Source organism: Tiliqua scincoides, chromosome 7 (genome assembly GCF_035046505.1).
Source record: "Tiliqua scincoides isolate rTilSci1 chromosome 7, rTilSci1.hap2, whole genome shotgun sequence".
Lineage (NCBI taxonomy): Eukaryota > Metazoa > Chordata > Lepidosauria > Squamata > Scincidae > Tiliqua > Tiliqua scincoides.
In genome coordinates this window covers 68,297,091-68,320,355 of record NC_089827.1, presented here as the reverse complement: position 1 = coordinate 68,320,355, position 23,265 = coordinate 68,297,091, and the positions used below count along the sequence as shown (strand labels likewise).

General features: G+C 46.6%; 1 protein-coding gene across 1 annotated transcript in view; it reads left to right on the top strand.

Moving 5' to 3' along the window:
• Positions 1–5,949: 5,949 nt before the first annotated feature.
• ALX1 (ALX homeobox 1) overlaps positions 5,950–23,265 on the top strand; it is a 38,602-nt gene continuing 21,286 nt past the window's right edge. Inside the window, exons 1-2 of the mRNA XM_066634343.1 lie at positions 5,950–6,193; positions 12,814–13,118. Of these exons, the coding sequence (XP_066490440.1) occupies positions 5,950–6,193; positions 12,814–13,118 (549 nt within the window). The remainder of the gene's footprint in view (positions 6,194–12,813; positions 13,119–23,265) is intronic.

Sequence of the window (23,265 nt, the reverse complement as noted above, 5' to 3'; positions counted from 1 at the left end):
CTGCCAGCCTACCCACACTTTCCTGGGAGTAAGCCCCACTGACTATCCTGGGACTTACTTCTGAGCCTCGGCTGGGGCTCTCCGGAGCGGGGCAGGCAGGCAGGCTGGCGGGGTTATCTCAGGGGACTGTCTCCCTCCCCTCGCTCACACTCTCGCCGGCAAAGACCCGTCTCCCGATCGAGCCGACACCCTCCCGCAGCCGGTGCGGGGCAGGCTGCATCTCTGGAAACACAGCGGCACATCTGCGCCCCGGCCCGCGTCAGAGCCTGGCCGCCTGCCCGCCCTCGCAGCCGGGGAAGCGCCCCGAGGAAAGCTGCTTTTCAGAGAGATCTCACCTCCGCCTTGTCTTGGCGATCGGGGCCCGCAGAGACGCCCCCGACCCTCCCCAGGACGGCCAGGCTGCTCTCCGAGCATCTCTGAGGACCCCCCTGACCCCCCACCGCCCCCACCAAGCAACAATGACCAGCCCCAGAGAGGGGGCACCTTCAGGGCTGGGCGATCCCTCCCCACCACCAGATTCTCTTCCCCCCCCTTGTGGAGGATCCAGTTTCTCCGTAGTCCCCCCCCCCACCTCCCTGGCTGTACACCCCCGGTCCGTTCTTATCAGAGCCTATAAATCAGGGGGCCTGTCTGGAGAGAGAAGCGATAGCCAGCCCTGGATCCAGCCACCAGCCCAGCGGGGGAACTCTCAGTCCCAGACACACCGCGTGTCCTGCTAAGGCAGTGGTGGGAACCAAGTGAAACTGACCAGAGCCTGATTCACCCCATTTGGGGGGGGGGGGAAGTGGAGGAGGCGGGGAGGGAGAGAATGTCCGTCATCCCACAAGCTCCAGAGACACGTCTAAATGCCCCCCTTGGCCCTGGCAGGGAGACCCAGGGCCCATTTTCCAGTGCTGGTGTAGCCATACCCATGGGGCTTGCGCTGCATCCTGGGGTGGGCAGGCAGGCTGCAATCCTGATCCACACTTTCCTGGGAGTAAGTCTTACTGAACACAGTGGGACTTACTTCTGAGTAGACATGCCTAGGATTGGGCTGGCAGTCGCAGGGGCCTCCTCAAAGCAGGGGAACACGTGTTTCCTTACCACGGGGTTGCATTGTGGCTACAGCAGAGCTGGAAAGTTGGATAGGATTGGACCCCCAGCTGACTGCAGAAGGTCGTGGGAGAGCCTATCCTGTGGGTGGGGGGGGGAGGGAAGAGCTGTTGCCTGGCAGGCCGATCTCCTCTCTCCGCTTCTTCCCTTTCCTGTAGTTTATTGGGGGGGGGGTTACCTTTTATTGGGCTAAAGGGATCTCCAGGACTGCAGCCCCTGCGCATTGACCAGACCCGGAGCCATTCAGGAGCCCACCTCCCTCTTCTCGGATACCATCCTGTGGGCCCTGGTACTGGCAAGGCGGAGAGGCCAAAGAACTCGCCTTGGGGGGGGGGGGGGGGCTGGGAGTATCAAGCCTAGGGACACAGGCTACAACCCTGTCCACACTTTCCTGGGACTAAGCCCCATTGACTATAGTGGGACTGACATGAGTACACATGCATAGGATTGGGCTCTACGGTTGCAATCCTATCCACACTTTCCTGGGAGTAAGCCCCATTGACTTGAATGGGACTTACTTCTGAGCAGACATGCATAGGATTGGGCTCTAAGGCTGCAATCCTATCCACGCTTCCCTAGGAGTAAGCCCCATTGACTATAATGGGACATATAGTAGACATGTATAGGATTGGGCTCACAGAGAGTCTGGGAAGATCTGGAGACTCTGGGTCCCATGTCAAGGTCAGGGTGTTGTTCCCCCCCAGAACTTGACAAGGGAATTCGGATCAGTTTTAGATGACTTTTTAACTCCCCCCCCAACATTAACCTCTCCAACTTTAACCCCCCCCCCCCGACACTTTATATTGAAAGATAAGTCGACTATTCAATGAGTTTGGTGTGGAACACCCCTCTAAGCAATGGGGCTTCCCATCTCAGTTTTTTCTTCTAGGGGACTTCTTTTTTTGGGGGGGGGGGGCTAGAAGGAATAATAAATGTCAATAGATTTCCGACAGCGGTTACACACTATCCACCTATAGCCCCCTGAGTTTTTGGCTCAAGCAGGGCATGTGTATGCCAAGAGCCCACCAAATTAGTCAATATCTAGTCAATTTCAGGTCGCTTTGAAGCCCAGGAGGGGGAGTCAAGACGGTGGCAATCAAAGGCGCTGGCCAGATCCAGCAGGCAGACTGAAAGCCCAGTCCTGTGCATGTCTATCGCCAACGAGGCTTACTCCGAAGTAAGTGTGGATAGCCTGAGGCCCCAATCCTATCCGATTTTCCAAGGCCAGTGCAGCTGTACCAATGGGGCACGTGCTGCATCCTGCAGTGGGGGGGTGGGCAGTCACTTAGGTCTCCTCAAGGTATGGGGACACTTGTACCCTTACTTAGTCCCCACATACCTACTACCATGAAACACAGTGGGATTTACTTCTGAGTAGACCTGTATAGGGTTGGGCTGTCAGGGTTGCACACACCCCATCCAATGCCAACAGATCAAACATTTGAGATTGATTTTTTTAAACAGCATTGAGACCACCATCAATGGCTGAGATGAATTCCATCCCACCTCGGGAGCAGCCCATCTGGAAGCGCTCCTGCGCAAGCCCCATTGGCATGAATGGGTCGGAACATTTTTTTGCACGCGGGCTGAAGAACCTCTTGGTGCATCAGTGATCCAAGCAAACCTAGAGCTGGTCTCACCGTACTGCTTATTTAAGCATTTATTTAGTGCTACGCAGCACAAACACGCGGAGAAAAACGAGAGAGAAAGAAAACACAGTTCCCTGGCCCGAGGATAATACAATGCTACGGTTTGAAACTGATTTACAGTTGCGATCTCCAGCCTCTTTTTGGCACAGTTCACATCCTGGGAGTTCCCTTCCTTTCACGGGGATTCACAGAAGGTCAGGAAGACTGTGGGGGGAGAAGGATCGGGTGGCCACAGTCAGGAAGCGCTTGGGATGCCTTGAAACGAGCGGCGAGCTGTCCCGCGGTTTGATTGCCCCAGGCCTGGCACCGGGGACAGCAGCCCCACCTGGGCTGGCCAAATCAGCTGGCTCGGGTATTCCTCCGCCACCCGCAGGGCTGCCACTCCAGAAGCGGTCTTCTTGGCCACTTCTCTTCCCCAGGAAAGGACCCTGCATTCCATCAGGGACATCAGGAGTCCGCGTTGTCCAGCTAAACATTTTTAAAGCCCCCCCCCCCCAAGAGCAAAGTCCTTTCAAGGGGTTTCTTAACTCCCCTTTCTTCAGGGTCCAGCATCCAAAGGTGGGCGTGTGGGGCGAATCTCAACCAAGGCGCAAGGAATTCCCTCCAGGCAGAGGTAGAACGGGGGGGGGGGGGGTGCCTGAGCGAGACTCTTGAAGCGCCAGCTGGGGGATCCTTCCACGCGGAGGGCCACAGCAGAGCCGAAAGCGCTGGGATCTGGAGGGCAGGGCAAGGTCCCCGGGAGGCTTCGGAAAATGCGGGAAGGGCCGTGGTGGTGGTGGGAGGGGGGCGGTTGTCTCCAGCAAACACTTCTGGAAAGAAAGCACAGGAGTTAGGCGATTTATTATTATTATTATTAGTAGTAGTAGTAGTAGTATTAGTAGTAGTAGTAGTAGTAGTAGTAGTAGTAGTAGTAGTATACTACATTTTCATCACAGCCTATGCTGGACTGGTTCTGCAATTTGGGATCTAGCTAAGATTCTGGAATTATTATTATTATTATTATTATTATTATTATTATTATTATTATTCGCATACAATATACAGTACTACTACTAATAATAATACAATACTAATACTGACAATATTATTATTAGTAGTAGTAGTACCTACTCCTACTACTACTACTAATAATACAATACTAATACTAACATTATTATTATTATTTGCATAAAATATACACTACTACTACTAATAATAATACAATACTAATACTTCAAAATACTATACTAATACTAATAACAATATTATTATTATTAGTAGTAGTAGTACCTACTCCTACTACTACTAATAATAATACAATACTAATACTAACATTATCATTATTATTATTATTATTAGTAGTAGTAGTAGTACCTACTCCTACTACTACTAATAATAATACAGTACTAATACTAACATTATTATTATTATTATTATTATTATTATTATTATTATTATTAGTAGTAGTAGTAGTAGTAGTAGTAGTATCATCGTCATCGTCATCATCATCAAATAATAATAATAATTAACCAGAGTAACACTATTAGTTGTACTTGCTTGACGGCAATAAAAACAGAACGGTTCTGTGGCGCCTTGAACCTCTCACCTTATTTGTGTGTGTGTGTGTGGGGGGTGAGACTTCTTAAGCAAGATATTTTCCATCCCCCCCCCCCCCCGTAAATCGACTCCTATCAAACGTGGTCTACAAACTCATTTGTGAGCGACATTTCGAACCCTTTAAGATATGAAGGAATTTATTTAAGCACGGAATTCTTTAGTTTTGCTTCACTATTATCATCATCGTCGTCGTCGTCGTCAAATTACATGAAACATAATTTTATTAACATTAATACTATTAATAGAGTAATAATGCGAATTGCCAATTTCCGTACGCCAAGGGCTTCCCAGCGGGTCCCGTTCTCTACCCGCAGACTGGAGTTTAATCCTTCCGCAAGTGTTTCCAGCAGGGCCCGGCAGACGAAGCCCGGGGGGGGGGTCACCTTTCGGGGCAGGGATCCGGCCCCCCAACCATTCTCTTCCCCTCCGGCACTGCAGCCCCAGCCAGCCTGCCCAAGCGCGTTTACCTGGGAGAAGCCTCGCCGCCTCCAATGGGTCCAGCACTGCAGACTGAACGGGCTTCCTCGGGAGAAAGTCCCGCTGATGCCCAGCGGCCCGACTGGAAAAGATACTTTCGTTTCCTTGAGATCCGGAGTTGCTCCGCAGCCCGGACGGGCTCCCGTTTACACGCAGGCCCTGAATTCAGCTCAGGACTTACAGCCCGAGCCTCTGCAGGTCTACTCAGAAGTAGGTCCCACTGTAGTCCATGGGGCTTACTCCCAGGAAAGTGAGCATAGGACTGCAGCCTGAGAGTCTCATCCTAGGCACGTCTACTCGGAAGTAAGTCCCATTCGAGTCCATGGGGCTTACTCCCGGGAAAGCGTGGCTAGAATCTCAGCCGTACTCGGCGTCGCCGGTCCGTCCATCGCAGCCGGACTGCCACCCAAGCGAGGTCTGCAGGCACTGCCGGGGATCCGAGCCTCCAGACCGGAGCGCAAGTCGTCCTGCCCCAGCGGAGCTCTTCTTCAAGCGGGGCCCGGGCGGGGAGAGCCAACCGGGTTTTCTCGTGCGCCTCCGTCCCAGCCAGTCCCGGGGCTGCCCACTCTCGGGATGATGATGATGATGATGATGGAGTTTAGTGTGGTGATGCTGATGAAGGAGCTTGGTGATGATGATGATGATGATGATGATGAAGGAGTCCCAAAGCGGGCTGGGGGAAGCCTCTCTTTCCCCTTCCAGTCTCCAGTGCCCCCCCCAGCTTCTCTCCACCCCACCCCCCCAGCCCAGGTTGCTTTGCTGGCCTCCAGATGGCGGCCCCCTCCCTCCTCCGCTCCGTTCACACGGACAGCCAGCCAGCCAGCCAGCCAAGTCCCTCCGGAGAGCGCTGGGCTGGGCTGGGGGCTGGGGGGTGGGAGAGGGGCTGGCTGGCCCTGGTTTGCAGGATCGCGGGCGAAATGGGAGTGGGTGGCGGTCGGGGAAGGGCTCTTCCTGCCAGACCCCCCACCCCCTGCCTGTGGGCCTGGAGGGGGGGCCCGGTGGGGAGGAGCCAGCGGAGGCCGCGGAGCGGGGAGGCTGCGCCAGGAGCCCCCGCCGAGCTCCAAGGTATAAAAGCGCCGTCGGGGCCGCGGCAGCTGCGGAGCGGGGCGGCCACGATCGCGGCCCCGTCGGGGTGATGGAGTTCCTGGGCGACAAGTTCGGCCTGAAGGGCGCCCCGCCGGCGGTGGGCAAGGGGGGGGACTTCTACCTGGCTCCCGGGGGCCCCCTGGAGCACGTCATGGAGGCGCTGGACGGCGGCGGCGGCGGCGGAGGAGCAGGAGAGGCCTTCTACGGCAAGGGGGGAGGCAAGTGCGGCGCCCCCGCCGCCTACAACCCCCACGGCCGCCTCGACAGGGCGTCCCCGGCGCGGGAGGGCTCTGGTGAGTGCCCCCATCGGGCATCGGGGGGGGGGGAGAGGGAGGAAAGCGGGGCAGGAGCCACACTGTCTCATCGACTTACTTCCGAGTAGACATGCACAGGAGTGGGCGACCCGGTAGGCTGAAGCTGCGATCCTACCCACGCTTTCCTGGGAGTAAGCCCCATTGACTATCACGGGACCTACTTCTGCGTAGACATGCAAAAGAGTGGGTTCTGACTCGGAGCAGAGCCTGGCCGCCTTACTCCCGAGTAAGTCGACTGCAGATCGTCCCAACGCGGCCGGTGTGGGGGCTGCAACTTTCCTAGGGCTGGAGTAGGGAAAAGGCATCGTTGGCACCCCCCCCCCCACAGCCACCCTCTCTGCGTCCCATCCTAGGGACGTCTCGGGCCCGATCCATCAGGAATCCCCTCCCGGGCTGGGCTTTCAGTCGGACGTGGACGGGAAAACGTGGATCAGGCTCGGTGGTGCGGTGACCCGGCTCAGACACACAGTTTTGGTGCTGAGGGCTGTGGCTGTGGGTCTGGGAGGGGTTGGCTCCAGTCCACTGCGTGCCCCCCAAAACTGGAGGGGAATTGGGGGGAGGACCTGTGTGTGTGCGTGTAAAACACACTCAGTGGCACTTTCCCCCACGGATCACCCCCACGAAACACTCAGGTCTCTAGAGAACGTGAGAATCGGAGTGGGGGGGGCCCTTTGGGGTCACTCACGCTGCAATCCTACCGATGCACTTCCCCGGAGTAGATCTCCGCAGGGGGACTGACAGCCCAATCCTAGGCATGCCTACTCAGAAGCAAGTCCCATGATGTTCAATGAGATTTACTCCCAGGAAAGTGGGACTAGGATTGCAGCCTTCAGAGTAAACGCGCGGCGGGGGGGGGGGGATGGAGCTCCCACTGCTTGCTGGTCTGGATCCCCGTAAGGCCTCCGAGGGTTGGTGGCGGCAGCCAAGCCGCCCCCCCGCCCCAGTCTCAGAGCTGCTCATTCAACATCAGTCGGTTCGCTTGGAAGGTGCTCCTAAAGCCTTTGACCTTCCTGAAGCTCCAGGCGTGGTTCCAGAGGGTCTTTTTCAGCAGGGACCCGATGCATGTCGTCCCCCCCCCACAGGCAGAGCTCTGGACACGGATTCAAACGCGTGCCGTTGGAAATGGGAACCTTAGGAATCCAGTCCCCTGGCCTTAGATCTTCATCGATCTGTTAGGAAGAAAGCTCATATGGGGGGAGAGGGAGGGGGGCGACGAAAGGCACAGGACCACCGACCCCTCATCTCTCTTGCTTAGTTGCGAAGGTTTTGCATCCCAGGTCTGAGTTGCAAGCAAGATTTTTTGAAGGGGCAAGGGAAGGCAGAGAACCACACAAAGAAGTCCCAGATCCAGGGTCCTCTGTACCCCCTCTCCCCCCAAAAACCCGTAATTCAATCACATCCATGTCTTTGTCTGACAAAACAGAGAGAGCAGTCAAATTATACAGTTCACAGAAATAACTGATCCCCCCCCCGATTTCATGCTGTTATCAAATCAGTAAAAGGCAGAGCAGTTAAAAAATAAAGGCAGTAAAAGTCAAGTCAGTTAAAAAAAAATCAGGTAGAAAAAAAATCCAAGAGTAGTTGTAAAGTAAACGCGTTTCATTAGGACTTACAACAACATCACAATAGGGTTAGCCATCTATCTATCTATCTATCTATCTATCTATCTATCTATCTATCTATCTATCTATCTATCTATCTATCTATCTATCTATCTATCTGTTGTGTTCAAAACGATGCACCATCATATCATTGTGTATAATGAAGTGATTTCCAGAAACGCAAAAATTTAACAATCTAATCTTAAGCCTCTCTCTGTTTTGTTAGTCAATTACTTGTCAATTACCTGTGGATAATTTTCTTCAGTGAGGAAGTGCATCTGGCTAAGGTCCAGGGGATATTTGAAGGCATATTTTTAAATGCTTATTATTATTATTATTATAACAACAGCAACAACAACACAGTCACAGTCAGGTAGATGTTATTGACTGGTGAAATTAATAATAATAATAATAATAATAATAATAATAATAATAATAATAATAATAATAATTTCACACAGTCAGGTAGGTTTATTGACTGGTTTGTTTTATCCAGACATTGAGTCCTTCCCAGAACCTGGGGTGCCTGGTTTTCATCCTATTTTGATATTATAAATACCGCTGCAAAATGTAAGTTCCTTCCTTCCTTCCTTCCTTCCTTCCTTCCTTCCTTCCTTCCTTCCTTCCTCTATTTACATATATATTATATGGACTTTTTTCTTTCTTTCAACCCAATCCACTGTCCATTGAAGCCAAAGTCCTTGAATTCAAACTCAAGTGTTTCCATCTTAAATATTTGTGAGTCTATTCTCCCACCTCCTTCTCAACTGCTGCTCTCCTCTAGACAGCAGTTGACTTTCATGCAATTTTGAAAGGGGGGAAAAATTTACAGGATGAATGGACTACTATCTCTTCCCCCCCCCCCCCCAGCAAAGAGCAGCCCATCCTACCCTTTCGTTTCATTTTATACTAACCGGATGTGCGGGCTTAATTTTGTAGAAGGAGCCGTCTCCTCCTTCATCCCGCAATCCGAATTAACTCTCTGGAAAAGCTGAACTCTCCAACCTAGTAAATTAATGCAACAATTTAAAAGCATCCCTGATTTCAAGTTGTTTTCAGCGAGTTCCCTCTACTACTACTACTACTACTACTACTACTAGTAATAATAGCAGTAGTAGTAACAACAACAGCAACAACAACGAATTACAAAAGACCCCCACAATTGGCACAGAGTTCATCTTTCCAGTACCTTCTTCGTCTAGTACAGCTAGACTTCAGGCAGATGTCCCTGTGGGTGAGGATTTACCAGCTGATAAATCTTGTGGTTTTTGTTTGTACATACACAATCGCTATCAGCTGTGTTGTCATTTTGATGCGAATAAATAATACCATTATCATTAATAGACACGCACTAAATAATAAGCATGCAGGTCAGGATTCCTCAACCCATGAATAAAGGGCACATACATTACAATCTGCCTGTGTTGAATCAAAAGTAAGTCGCATTGAATTCAATGGAGATTTTTTTTCTCCCTTGGAACTGCGTGTAACCTTGTAGAGGAGGGCAATGATACTACAGGCCTTTGGTTTGCATTCTTGCTGCCAAAGACCAATAAAACCCAGCAACATATTTTTAGTGAAAGTTCCAACTTCCTTGGGGATCAGGTTAGTAAACTGTTCCATTGGCTGAAGGGTTCTATTGGGTGCTGTGCTTCTGTTATAGAGGAAAATCCATGTGCCCAGAGAACACCACCTCAAAAACGCAGAACCGCCACTGTCTTTTCTCTTCCACTCATATGTTCACCTAAGAAACAGCAGGATGTTCCCCCTCCCCTCCATTCCACCTAAACCTGGGAGCCGTAGTGCCCTTTCAAGCTGAGGACCCCACAAAATGTGAAATGTTTATTACAACCTCGTTTAGTTTAACGAGGTCGGAGATCTGTCCGATTATATAGCAAACAGCTAAAGCAGGTTGACTGTAATAAAAATAAAAATACCATCAGCTGAAACATCTAGTAAAATAGTTCCGACTGGAATCTTCTACTATTTATCTCTTTTAAGGCTGGATCAATTTTTCCTCTTGGAACATTTTTGTGTGTGTGTAAAAGAACAAAATGTTACTTTAAATTTCATTGCCGTTTACACTGATTGTAAAATCTAAAACATCTCGTCCATAAATCAGTGACGCTGTGGCTGTTTTTAGTTCAATATTAGTAACTACATTTTAGAGCCTAAAGATGAGAAATCAAAGTTATTATTTAGTTTCTTTTAGCTCAGGGGTACTTACAGGTAGAAAAGTCTGCTCCTTAATCAGATGCACATTTATTTTGCCCGCAGAGGTTTACAGATACTTTTTTATTTTGAATGCTTGGAATGTCTCTTTGAAAAAACCATTGAACAATTTTCTGTCCCAAAAACGACAATTAATGTACACTAATAAGTTGCACACACAATCAATGAGGATGTTATTTTTGGATATCTAAATGAGACATCACACTTTTGGCTAATCATATCATATACAATTGTCGTCCCCTCTTAAAATAGTAATCAAAGCATAAAAACGAATGAAGCCAATTCTCTTGGTCTCGAAAGGCAAATATTTTCAGGGGTGTTTCGGACAGAGGTGAAAAAAGACTTTGAAAATATTTTCCTATACAGAAAAGGCAAAGAGCTAGGAGTCTTAAAATACTGCAGTATAACATATTTGTGATGGTGTACCGTTTGTATAAATTTTTCATTCAATTTGAATTACACTATCGACAGTATAATAGCAGATCATTGCCACTGAAAGGGACAAAAATAGTCTTGTTGACAGAGTTTAAGTGATTCCTTGCTCAGAATGTATGCATTTTTTTTTCCTTATGGATGATCAGATTTTACTGTCTCTGCTCTCCCGCCCAACGTAAAAGTGAGCTGGGAACAGTAAAAGTGTTTACTGCTCCGCACACCGCACTGAAGTCCACAGGGCTTGCTTTGGAGTAAGAGCCTTAGCCTATGCATGCCTACTCAGAAGTAAGTCCCATTGTAGTCAGTGTGAGTTACTCCCAGGTAAGTATGTATAGGATTGCAGCCTGAGTGTGCCCTGATTGAGAAGTGAGCTCCGCTGTGATTTCAAAGGGGCATATCTCTCTCTCTGTCTGTGCTGCTAACTCTGAACTGGGTCTGGTTAAAATTACATCAAATGAACAGAGTCTCGTAATAAAATTACCAAGAGTGGCAGAGGCCATTAAAACAAGCTTGGAAAGGGCAGGTTGGGTGCCATCTTTTGTAAAGTTTTACGGCCTGGGATGGCTGGAATCTCTCTCTACCCCTCACCTGTCAAAAAAGCCCCCAAAGGCCAAGTTCTTTCAAAGACCTTGTAACAAGCTGCATCCGTTCATCCCCAAATGTTTGATTCCATGGTTCAGAAGTGAAAAAGTCACACCGAACCAAACCTTCAATCCTGATCTTGCATAGGGAGTGTTTTGGTGGAGATCCCTGGTTTTGGGAAGACCGGGGCAAAAATTGGGAAGAATTGGGTTTGACCGAGTTATGGTTAGGATGAAAGCCCCAATGTCAGGACCTTAATTGGAAACAAAGGCACTTTACCAAACCTGGAGGATTTTTCCCCCCCTGTGTATTTTGGTTTCCTTGCATGCTGTTGCTCATAATTCATGATATAGCTTTAATGTAACTCTCTGCCACAATTTCTCCCAAGAATTTGAACCAGCAAAATGGGTGTCAATGCAACATGTCACAGCTCTGGTGCAATATGTGCAGAGCCCTTTGAAAATCGCGTCAGTTTCAGTGGCACATGGAGCAGCTCAGTCCTGGGTGCATTTTTGCAAATCAAGTCTCATGGCATCCAGTAGAAAGATTACTCCAGCACTGTGTGCATCGAATGGCAGCTAAACCTCTTAGGTCCTATCCACACCTTCCTGGGAGTAAGCCCCATTGAATAGAATGAGACTTACTTCTGAGTAGACATAGGATTGTGCTGTAAGGCATCAAGGGAATCGGGGCCCAATCCTATCCAACTTTCTCATGCTGATGGAGCCACAATGAAGCCCTAAGGTAGGGGAACAAACATTTCCTGAGGAGGCCTCTATGAATGCCCCCCTCTTGCAGGATGCAGCGCACACCCCATTTGCATGGCTGCATCGGTGTTTGAAAGTTGGGTAGGATGGGCCCTTAATCTGGGGGAAGTGAGACAAGCTGGGCAGGATTCTACCATCATTTGGTGAGTCTGTTCCCAACATGTCACTTATATTCATGCCCAAGACTATACTTAAGGGACGGGCCATTGCAATTGACCTGAATTGTCAGATCAAACAGCAATTGCAGTGTTGATCTGGTGTCTCAGATTGCCTGTTTTATTGGGTGGATTTGCACAGCAAAGTGAACTGGGATTAATCCGGTGCAAGGACTGATCCTGTGCGAGACAGACGTGTAAATGCTTGGAAGCAAATTCCACTGAGATCTATGTGGGACTTGCTTTGAGTCAATGTGGTGGTAGGCATGCTGAAAAATTAGCTCTCAGATAACACTGTGTATACCAGGGGTGTCAAACATAAGGCCTGGGGCCGAATGCGGCCCGCAGAAGCTTTCTATCTGGCCCTTGGGCTCTCAGCTGCTGAGCAATGCTGAGGTGGCACTGCTTGAAAGTGTGGCTCACATGATGGGATCTCCCATATCTTGAAATATGATCAAGATTTGTGTATTTTCTTTCCTGTCATTAGCAGCTAATGAGTTCCTACATGAGAACAGAGTGTTTATTTCTGTTTTTGACCTGTTTAATAATAATAATAATAAAACTTTATTTATATCCCGCCCTTCTCCCTAAAGGGACCTAAAGGGATGTTTAATGACATCATTTCCTGTATAATGACATCACCTCCGGCCCTCAGCAGGCATCATGAATGCTTTTCGGTCCTCTGTATGACATGAGTTTGACACCCCTGGTGTATATAGTCTCTGATGGAGACGTGAGGGGTTCCTCATCAGTTGTGACCATTTCTTTCAATGCCCCCCAACCAACTTAATTGACCCAACCCACCTTGTTTCTCCTCTGCCATGCAGTGAACTATGGGATTACGAAAGTGGAAGGTCAGCCGCTCCATACAGAGCTGGGCAGGCCTCTGGACAACTGCGGCAGCCTGGGGATGTCTCCCGCCAAAGGAATGCCGGAGAAGGGCGAGCTGGATGAACTGGGGGAGAAGTGCGACAGTAATGTCTCCAGCAGTAAGAAAAGGAGGCACCGGACCACTTTTACCAGTTTGCAGCTGGAGGAACTGGAGAAAGTATTCCAGAAGACACATTACCCTGATGTTTATGTACGGGAGCAGCTGGCACTCAGAACAGAACTCACCGAGGCCAGAGTTCAGGTAGTAGGAGTTTTTCTTCCATACAAAACAAGCTTCTCATTCTAGAGAGGCCAAAAGCATATTAGGCGGAGGGGTTCTGCAAAAATGCTTTATGAATTATTCCTCAGACAGAGGGGAAGGTTGTGGTTAGGGCGAAAACTTGGCCAGCTCACGGCATGACTATGCTAGTCAGTCCACTACCGAGCATTTATAGAGGGCATTTCTAGGATTTCACAATCATTAATGCTTACAACAACAGGTAAGCATTACCTGCATTCTGTAAGGTAGGCCAGCATTATTTATTACCTGCAGAGTGCCAGGATGGGCTGGGCTGGGCTGGGCCAATGGACAATGGCTCTCCCAAGGATATTAACAGTCCAAGTCAATGCATAAGGGGAAACTCTTAAATAAATCCTGTTATGTAAATTCCTGGGGATTTCTCCCAAGGAAGTGCATGCAGGATTGGACCCTTAGATAGCCTTGCAGATCATGTCATTGCTGCCATTGGTTTGCATTCCTGATGAGATAGACAGGGCAGCTGCAATCTCAGGAATATTAACAACCCAAGCCTAGGAAAGTCTACTCAGAACTAAGTCTCATTTAGTTCAATGGGACCTACTCCCTGGTAAGTGTGTATAGGATTGCAGCCCAAGTGAACTTTTTTTTTAAATTTTTTAATTTTTACTATGGCTGCAATCCTATTACACTTTCCTGGGGGAAATTCCACTGAATACAATAGGATACTCTTCTGATTAGGAAGAGTAGGCTAGGATTGAGCTGTGTGATAGGTAGAGGTAATATTAGAGGTAATAATAATAAGGTAATAATAATAGAGGTAATAATAAGATAATAATAAGATATTATTATTATTATTATTATTATTATTATTATTATTATTATTATTATTATTATTATTATTTTTACATATTTCACTTTTTCTCCCAAGGAAGAAAAATGCAGAAAGTAGTGTTATGTGTTTTTATTCCAAGGGCACATTTTAACAAATTATAATTATAAATTATAATAGCTTTAAACAGTGTACTAGGTAAGTGATATAGGTGGTATAGTATCAGCAGATGCAATCACAAACATTACCCAGGCACCCCCCAACCAGCCCAACCAGCATTATCCAGCCCAACCAGCCCTCAGTGACCGATATCACAGGCCTACAAAACTGAGGGTCAGAAAAGTTTTTCCCAAACTTTATGGTGACTTGATATGACTTTGGGGTGCCGATTCCAAAAATGGCATCCGTTTTGCCCTATCAGGTCTAGTTTTGGAGATCTAGTATAGCTTCATTAGTGAATGGTTCAAGCATCTTCCTCATGAGGAAGCCATGGTGTAGGCTTCCTCATGAGGAAGCTGCTTGAACCATTCACTAAAGAGGCTATGCCGCGTCTCCAAAACTAGACATGATAGGGCAAAACGAATGCCATTTTTGGAATCGGCACCCCAAATATACCCAGGAATTGGTGTAACGTTTAAGGAAGCAAAATGCGTGTTGGCCTGTGTATTTAGAGGTGTGTTTTTTCACAGATTTTGGTGTGTGTGTGTGTGTGTGAACAAAAATCAGAAGTGCAGAAAGCAGTGTAATGTGTTTTTATTTCATTTTCACTGAAAAATCACACTACCGGTGTTAGGTTTGGAATGGTAAAACTCCTGCTATACAGTCTGGCCATTGTAGTGTACCAGATCTGAAGCATCAATAGCTCTCCTTGGTAGCCAAAGTTTCAGGGCTTCACACATGGTGCCAAGAGTGCATTCATACATCCTCTTCATCATTTGTGAGCTAGTGAGTGAAAGAGAGTCATTCTTCAAAGGAATGTGTAGTCTAGTTACTGTTGGTTGTACATCCACATTATGAACTCAGGGATACCAAAACTGGTGTATGGAAAGGAAAGAGAGCTTTAACCACCCGTCATGCATGGGAGTGTGCCACAGTCGATAGCACAGTGTCCCAGGGATTCTGGAAGTCCCTGAGATCATTCAGTAGATCAACTAGTCTTCTGTGGCAGCAGGGCATTAGTAGTTGCCCTGTATAGAAGCGAACTGGATAAATATAAATGACAGATTTAATAAGGGATGCAATCCATACCTTTTACCAGAAAGTGAACATTGGAGTTAGATTTATAGGACACATTAACTTTAAAGAGACCAAAAGGAGAGTAGGGCAGTGTTAAAGTCTGCTTGCTTTTGTACGTTACTGATCCTGAATGGTCATCGGGCTATGTCACGCTCATCGTTTTCACCAACCTCCCTGCATTTCTTTAACACAAGTATCCCATTTGCACGGTTTCTTGTTTCTTTAGATGCTCTAAATGCATACCTGAACATGTCAGTTGGGAGCAAAAAGTAGAGATAAATTTGTCCGACATACCCACTCCCTAGGGAGCAAAAATTTGCCGACTGTAGGCAGTCCAGTGTCCATTCGGTGGCATACCGGATTTGCCATTATGTAATGTGTGAACAAGCCTGATGAAGTTTTAAGTACCTTCTCCTGGAAGCGAGTCCCATTGAAATCAGTGGAAGTTTCTTTTAGGTTTAGATGATTAGGAACTTTAAAGCATCATGCGCCTTGATGGCATTGTGGAAACGAGGCACGTCAGTAGCAGAATCCCATGTATCGTCCAACACTAGAGTGTCAGGTGCGGCACACACACTAAACTATTCAAGGCAGATGTTGTCCTTCATGCAGAGGTACAATGCGCTGCTGGTAACAACTCTGGGTGAAGAGTGGAGAATGTATGAAAATCCATGTATATGGAGGAAGTGGCTAGAGAATTTTTCTCCCTCTTTCCCAACACTAGAAGCAGGGATCATCTAAAGAAACAAAGTGGAGGGGGATTGAGAATGGAGAAAAAGAACTTTCATGCAGCGCAGAATTAATCTATGGAATTTGCGACCACAGGATGTGGTGATGGCCACTGGCTTAGACGGCTTGAAGAAGGGATTAGAGAAATTCATGGCAGGCAGGTCTATCAATGGCTGCTAGTCATGGTGGTGGTGTACTGCCTCCAGGATCAGAGGCCGTGTGCCTCTGCAAATCTGTTGCAGGAGGGCCACGGTGGGAGGGGGGCACACCTTCAGCCTCCTGTTAGTGGGCTACCCAGAGGCAACTGGTGAGCTGCTGTGGGAATGAGTGAACTGGATGGCCTGATCCAGCTGGCCACTGTGTATGTCCCCATGCTTGAAAAGCGAGAATGAGCACGCTTGCAATCCCATGCCTTAGTCTTCCAGTCCGCATGTTGTTAGCTTAGGAACAAGATGAGATCACTGTGATAGGAAAAAAATAATTTTTTGGTTCTATTGCATTGCAGTTTGGAGTATTACAGGGATTGTATGACTTGATTCTGAATTTGTGACCTGCCCAACCATAGTCTCAATATTCTGGAACTCCCTTTCTGATGATCACAAACCGTGTGCATGTTTTAAACCGGGGGGGGGGGGGGAGGAAGTGGGCTGCACATCATTTAAATAAATAACATATAATTAATCTTTAATAAAAATGGGATATTTGACAAATAAAAGGTATGACGATGGTGCCAAAGAAAGAAAGAAAGAAAGAAAGAAAGAAAGAAAGAAAGAAAGAAAGAAAACAGGACTTGCACTTACACCTTACTCTTAAATGCCTTTTCTTAGAAAGAACGATCCTGTTGATTCCAGGGAACTGACTATACAATCTACGTGCCTTAGTTTCAGGTCACAAGGCTATTGGCATCAGAGAGGTTGACAAGGTGGAATGGTATCTCCCTGTATACGTTCCATAAAAGTGTGATGATATGAAAAAATAAAACCCAAACTCACCTAGCTTGCATGTTTAAAAACAGTTGTATTAATTTTTTTTTTCAGAGAATAAGAAAATAAAGACACCAAAATGATTGTTCTCATTAAATTTTTAGAAATATAAAGTACCTGTAAAATACATGTCAAGTGGCCACCCTAAACATATTTCTATGTATAGAACACGGAAATGTTGTATGTATAGGTCAATGTTGTATGTAACGTTCTATGTATACAACACGGAAATCTATGGGATTTGTCGTCATGTAAACATATGGAGAACTGTGCTAATGTTAGAAAGATTTGTGCTAAAATATGAAGGGGGGGAGAGAGAAATCTGGATTCTGTCTTATTTTTTGTTGCATATGCATGTATAGTGTAAGGAATGGGGTTGCCTCCTTCTCTGATCTTTTGCTTAAGGCTGTCTGGACAGCTGCCTACTACCTACAGATTTTGGCCGAAGTCCCAAAAGTTGTACAGGCTCACAAAAGAGTTTTGCTTGCTACCCAGTGGAAGTGTTGGCTTCTCCTTAGAACAGGCCACATCCTTTAACCCCCTCCCCACCCGCAGTTGCAAAAGCAGTTTGCCATGTGGTGGGTTGGGGGGGGGGGATGGACATTCTGAGAATTCTGTGCAATCCTGCATGTGTTTATTCTGAAATAAGTCCCATTCGTATTCGGGATCTGGAACGCAGCTGGACTTACTGTCAGGAAAATATACATCAGATTGCATCCTTTACTACCTTTGGGTTCTTGGAATTGAATTCATGACTCTTCGGATCCTGGCCACTGATTTAAAGCAAATCCCATTGAAATCAATGAGTTAAAAATGGGAAAGACCTTTGTCTGTTCACAAATGCCATAGATCAGTGGTTCCCAAACTTTTTAGCACTGGGCCTCACTTTTTGAGTTGAGTCTCTCGGGACTCACCTAGGTTTACAAGACTTAAAAATAAATCTAGAAAGAAATATTTATTTATAAATACTAAAAACAAAAAACAAAAAGATCTTCGAACATTTATCTTCCTATATTTACACAAGATTGCAAACTGCAGGAGCCGAGCTCTTTGCAGGGAAATTAGAAATTTCAGTACTTGATTTTTTAATAGCCTCAGGACTTAAGGGAATTAGTTATTTGATCTTGTCATCACCCTTTTATGACTCACCGAAAATCAGGTTGAAACGCACCAGTGGATCCTGACCCACAGTTTGTGAGCCACTGCCATAGATGATGATGATGCCTATCAATGAAGTCATAAATGCAATGAATTGTCCTTTTGTCAGCATTAGTTTGGTTTTATCATCCAATAAAACAACAGATACATTTAGTATTTCTCCCCCCCCCCCCCATGGTTTTTTCTGGACTCACTATGGGAACTCTCTGTTGGACCTAAAGCGTCTTTCAGAACAGACTAACCTGGTTATTTCTGGCACTGACACAATAGGCTTGAAGTTGGCTTTTATTTAAAAACAACAACAAATAAATGGAAACAGATATTCAAACGCAAGGATCTGAGCAATGGGGCATTTTCTTTTACCAAGAGACCTAATTCCAAAGTTAAATTTTAATAGAATCTGGTCCCTTTCCATGCTGATGTAGATGTAACAAATCAGCATCAAGTTGAATGTTCCGCGAAAAGTGAAAATCACCTTCCTTCCATGGCCCCTAAAAAAAAGACAAAACTGAATTCCAGAATGTTCCGTAATTCGTTAGAGCTCATGGAATCCACCTTCTCTTGAGCAGTAGGATATTTCTGGAGGGAAAACCATAGGAGGCTTAGGCCCAAATCCTAACCCACTTTCCAGCAGTGGCGTAGCGGTGCCAATGGGACGTGTGCTGCATCCTGCAGTTGGGTGTCACTCATGGAGGCTTCCTCAAAGTAAGGGAATTTTGTTCCCTTACCTCGGAGCTGCATTGCCCTTATGTCAGTGTTGGAAAGTGGATTAGGATTGCGCCCTTAATAGCCTTTCTGGCATGGCATTCACTGGGTCTGGATTTTATGTTTCAGAAAGTCCTTTACCCATTGCGCCTTGAAGTGGACGTGACGAAGTTGTCCATCCATGTTCAAATCATCACCCACTGCTTGAGTAGACTCAAAGGATTTTAGTGTCACTGCGATGCTGGCTACTCAAGTGGTACCTTCTCAATTTCAGTTCAGTCGCTCTTGGGCTCGTCATCCCACCCTGTTGTTCAGGATGGGTTAAGATGGCGGAATTGCATCTATCGAGTTTGTGTGAGGTATCATAAAAAGAGAGGGCAATTCACAGTTTATATATATTCTGTTCTCTTCTTGGAACAAAATTGCTGCTTTCAATTTTTTTTTCCCTGAGAATGTTTATTTTATGCTTTGTGTACACAGAGATTTCCTTGCTTCTTGAACCGAGTACATTGGATTTTTGCATTTCTGATCAGCCTATGGGGAAGGACCCGTGTGAGAAAACGGGACTCGTTCTTGCTTTGAGTGGCAACAGTCTTCTATCAGGAATATTAAGCAATTTTCAAAGGCCTGACATCATTAGAGACCTGCATCTGGCCAGGCAGGGCTAACAAGCAGCAGATTGCTGCCTTGTTTTGTGTAGGCAAATGGTTACTTTACCTTTGCCAAGAGTCGGTTTTGAGTAAATCGATGTAAACAGAAACATTTTCTGGGGGGGGAGGGAGTGTCAGCGTTAAAAAATGCGGGTTTCTTCCCCGTCAGTTCCTTTAAATTCAAGCAAATTGTTTTATTTAGCTTAACTCAGTGATTGGCTGGATACACTCCACACATCTCCCTTCCTGGGCATTTCATCAAGATCCAATTTAAGTTTCATCCTGCATACATGCCGAGAGAGTGCGCCTGTACCTAATTTATTGGCACTGTTCTCTTTTCCTCTCACGTGTCAGGGGAGTAATTGGCACCCAGCTTAAGGAGATTGTCAAGGACTTTTTCAATGAAAGGGCCTCATTACTAAAATTCCCATAACATGTTCTTTGTGCCCCCCTGCGGTGACAGCGGGATGAAGGAAAAATGGTTTCTTGTAGCCTTCGGCACAAGAGATAATACAGATTTACCAACAAGGGGGTCCAATCCTGCAATCATTTAGGCACCAGGCAAACCCTGGCGATTTCAGTGGGATTTATGACCGAGGCCAGGACTGCAGCCACATCCTTTAAAAAAACAAAAAAAACAACGCTCGACAGGTCTGAGTCGGGGCTGTGCTTTGATAGTTTTGGGACATTTTTCAAAATGGCCATATTAAATTTGCAACAGGTCTATGGAAATTAAAAAGCTTATCCCTGCTGCTTCCGGGGGATACTGATTTCCACCAGGTGAAAGCAATAACCTCGGCACCTGATTAGCACTCAAATCAGTTTCAGGAGCAGTTGAGGTCCTACTTCAATATGAGATCTGAACTGTCGTAAGGGCTGCAGCCATTTTCTTATGGCCGGTCTTGAATCACAAACCAGGGAGAGCAACATGATTTCGGTGTTGGGTTGAATGCTGGGCAAATTGATTTGAAAGGTTGTGGCATTTGTGCTGAAGATATCTCCTGGTATCTGATATCATTAGGATCACTTCAGATTTTTGTTTATAATTAAAAAAGAATTCCTTTTTTTTGTGAAGGGAAACAAGCCTAGGTTGAACTGGAATTGGTATGGGACAACCAACACACATGGCACTGATTATGTATAACTTGCATTAATAACTTTCTGAAAACTATTTCTGTAAACATGGGACTGCCAATATGATTAAGATTTTGAGCCTCATTTGTCCAATGCAGTGATTTGCTATGGATTCCGGAACTTGTATGTGTGAGTGTTGTGAATGCCTCCTTCCCTTTTCACAGAGGTGCTCACCCATTCACTTCAAAGGAGAGGTCAGCTTATTCCAGCGATTTTCAACCTTTTTCATCTCATGGCACACTGAAAAGGCACTAACATTGTAGAGGCACACCGTCAGTTTTTAGTGTTGTTTTTTTTGGACAATTGACAAGGCACACCTTACTATTGGCAGGGGGCTCACATCTCCCAACGGCCCTGCTAATAAACAGCACTCTCCAAACTCCTGTGGCACATCTGTGAACCATTCTCAGCACAACAATGCGCCTGGCACACTGGTTGAAAATTGTTAGTTCCGTCTGTGCATTTTGGGATGTGCGTGAAGCTGCTTTTCACTTGGAGTGCAAAGGGCAGACCACATACTCAGGGGCTCCTTGTGATGACTGCAGTGCTCCATGTGGGGCTATCCTTGGAGATAGTTCAGGAATGTTAGTGGGTTTCAAACGCCACTGCCAGGTAGTAAACTGAGGCCTGTGAATCAGTATAACCTCCATGATAGATCATCATCCCTGGTGACCAGTTTGTTTCTGGTGCTCGTTTTGACCTTTAAAGCCTGAACCGCAGAGGAACCAGATATCTTAAGATGTGCCTTCTTCCAGATGAACCTTCCCAAATACTGAGGTCACTCTTCTCAGCCCGGTGCCATGCTCTTCTCTGATTGGAGATACAGCAGGTGGGTCTGATGGGGCTTTTTTTTTATAATGCTGCCAAAGTGGAGGTGGGGGGGGTGTTTTTTGAAGCTGTAGCTCATGCGTCCCAGGTTCGATCCTTTGCATCTTCAAGTAGGGTAGGGAACCAGTGGCATAGCTAAGGGGGACGTGACACGGTCGGTACTGCAGGTGTTGCAATGTGCCATGTAAGCAGCCCCTCCCACTTGCAATGCACAGGCAGCTGCACATGCTTGATCTTGCCTGATCTCGGAAGCTAAGCAGAGTCAGGCCTGGTTAGTACTTGGATGGGAGACCGCCTGGGAATCCCGGGTGCTGTAGGCTTATACCAGAGTCTTTCCAGACTGAAGGTTGCCAACCATCTCCCTATACTGAACACTATCTCCCGATCTCGTCTGATCTGGGAAGCTAAGCAGGGTCAGGCCTGGTTAGTACTTGGATGGGAGACCGCCTGGGAATCCCGGGTGCTGTAGGCTTCTACCATAGTCTTTCGAGACTGAAGGTTGCCAGCCATAACTGACTGTTCTGTACACCACCGGAGGGAACAAAATCCTGCCTGTAACTCTTGAGAACTGATTCTAGTCAGTGTTGACAACAGTGAGCTAGATGGGCTGAGTCAGTAAAAGGCAGGCTACAATCCTACACCTCCTTTCCTAGGAGGAAACTTTATTGAAGTAACAGGGGTGGCCAAACCATGGTTCGTGAGCCACATGCAACTCCTTGACACGTAATGCATGGCTCTCGAAAATATGTTGGCTGGACTCCTTTTGGCATCGCAATTAATATACAAGGTGAATAAGAAATTTTCCAGTTTTACAATTATTTCCCAGGCATAAACTGAGAGTCCACTGGATATAAGTTGAGTGTACATGATGAGTCAATATATTTGAGAATTTAAATGCTTCTTAAATACTGTGGCTCTCTTGCGGCTTGACCATCCCAGGAATTTAATGTGACTTCTGAGTAGACACGCGTAGGACTGTGTGTGCAATTTCCCACAATGTAGTTAAACAACTGCCTCTGGAAGGGGATTGGTCTGACTCTGTCTCTGCTTACCGAAATGTTACTGCTCCTTGTAGAGATGTATTGGGGAAGGGGGAATTCATGAGATGCATCTCTTGGAATTGATTGGACGGCAAGCTTCACCTGTTGAATTTCTTCCTGGCTGCATCCCTCCCTGGCCCAGCATTGAGCTGAAAAACCAAGGCTTTGGGGAGCACGGAGCCTCATTTGCAAAGCCAGCGCTATATGGGAAACTGTATAAAGTCTTTGTTGGTGACGTAGCACAGAGGTGCTTTCCAATTTCCTTTGCTATTTGCGCACGAGAGTAAATGATAAGCAAGTTAATGCTTGTCAGAAGCTGAAGGGTTTTAAAAAAATAAGTTAACACGTTATTTTGCAGTGATGATATTTTAAACAGTTCTGTGCATTTTACACATGTATTTTGTTATCTATGCTGAGCATTTTAATTATAGGAAATGAGATTTTTTTTTTTTTTAAAAAAAACCTCCTATAATATATAAATAAACTATGCACAGTGTTGACTTGAAACTGGAACAATTCTAGAGCAGGAAACCCCATTGATTTGGGAAGGCACCCTTTTGTGTAAATCATTTCATTTTAAGGATTGGGCCCTCCGACATCAAATGAGGGTGAATGAAGCTGGGTCAGTAAGTCTCAGGGGCAGGAAACAGGACCCCTTTAGGGTCTGTCTGCCTTGTCTACTATAATGCAATTTGGGAGATTTTGCCCAAATGGGACCCGTGTCTGGTGGGGGTTCTGCTGTGGTGGAGAGCTGTCACCTACGGCTGGCACTTCTTGTGGAGGTAAGCCGCCATTCAGAGGCCAGCACAGTGAGTGGAGCGCTCGTGGGGGCACTTCCTACTCACCGCTGCTTCTGAT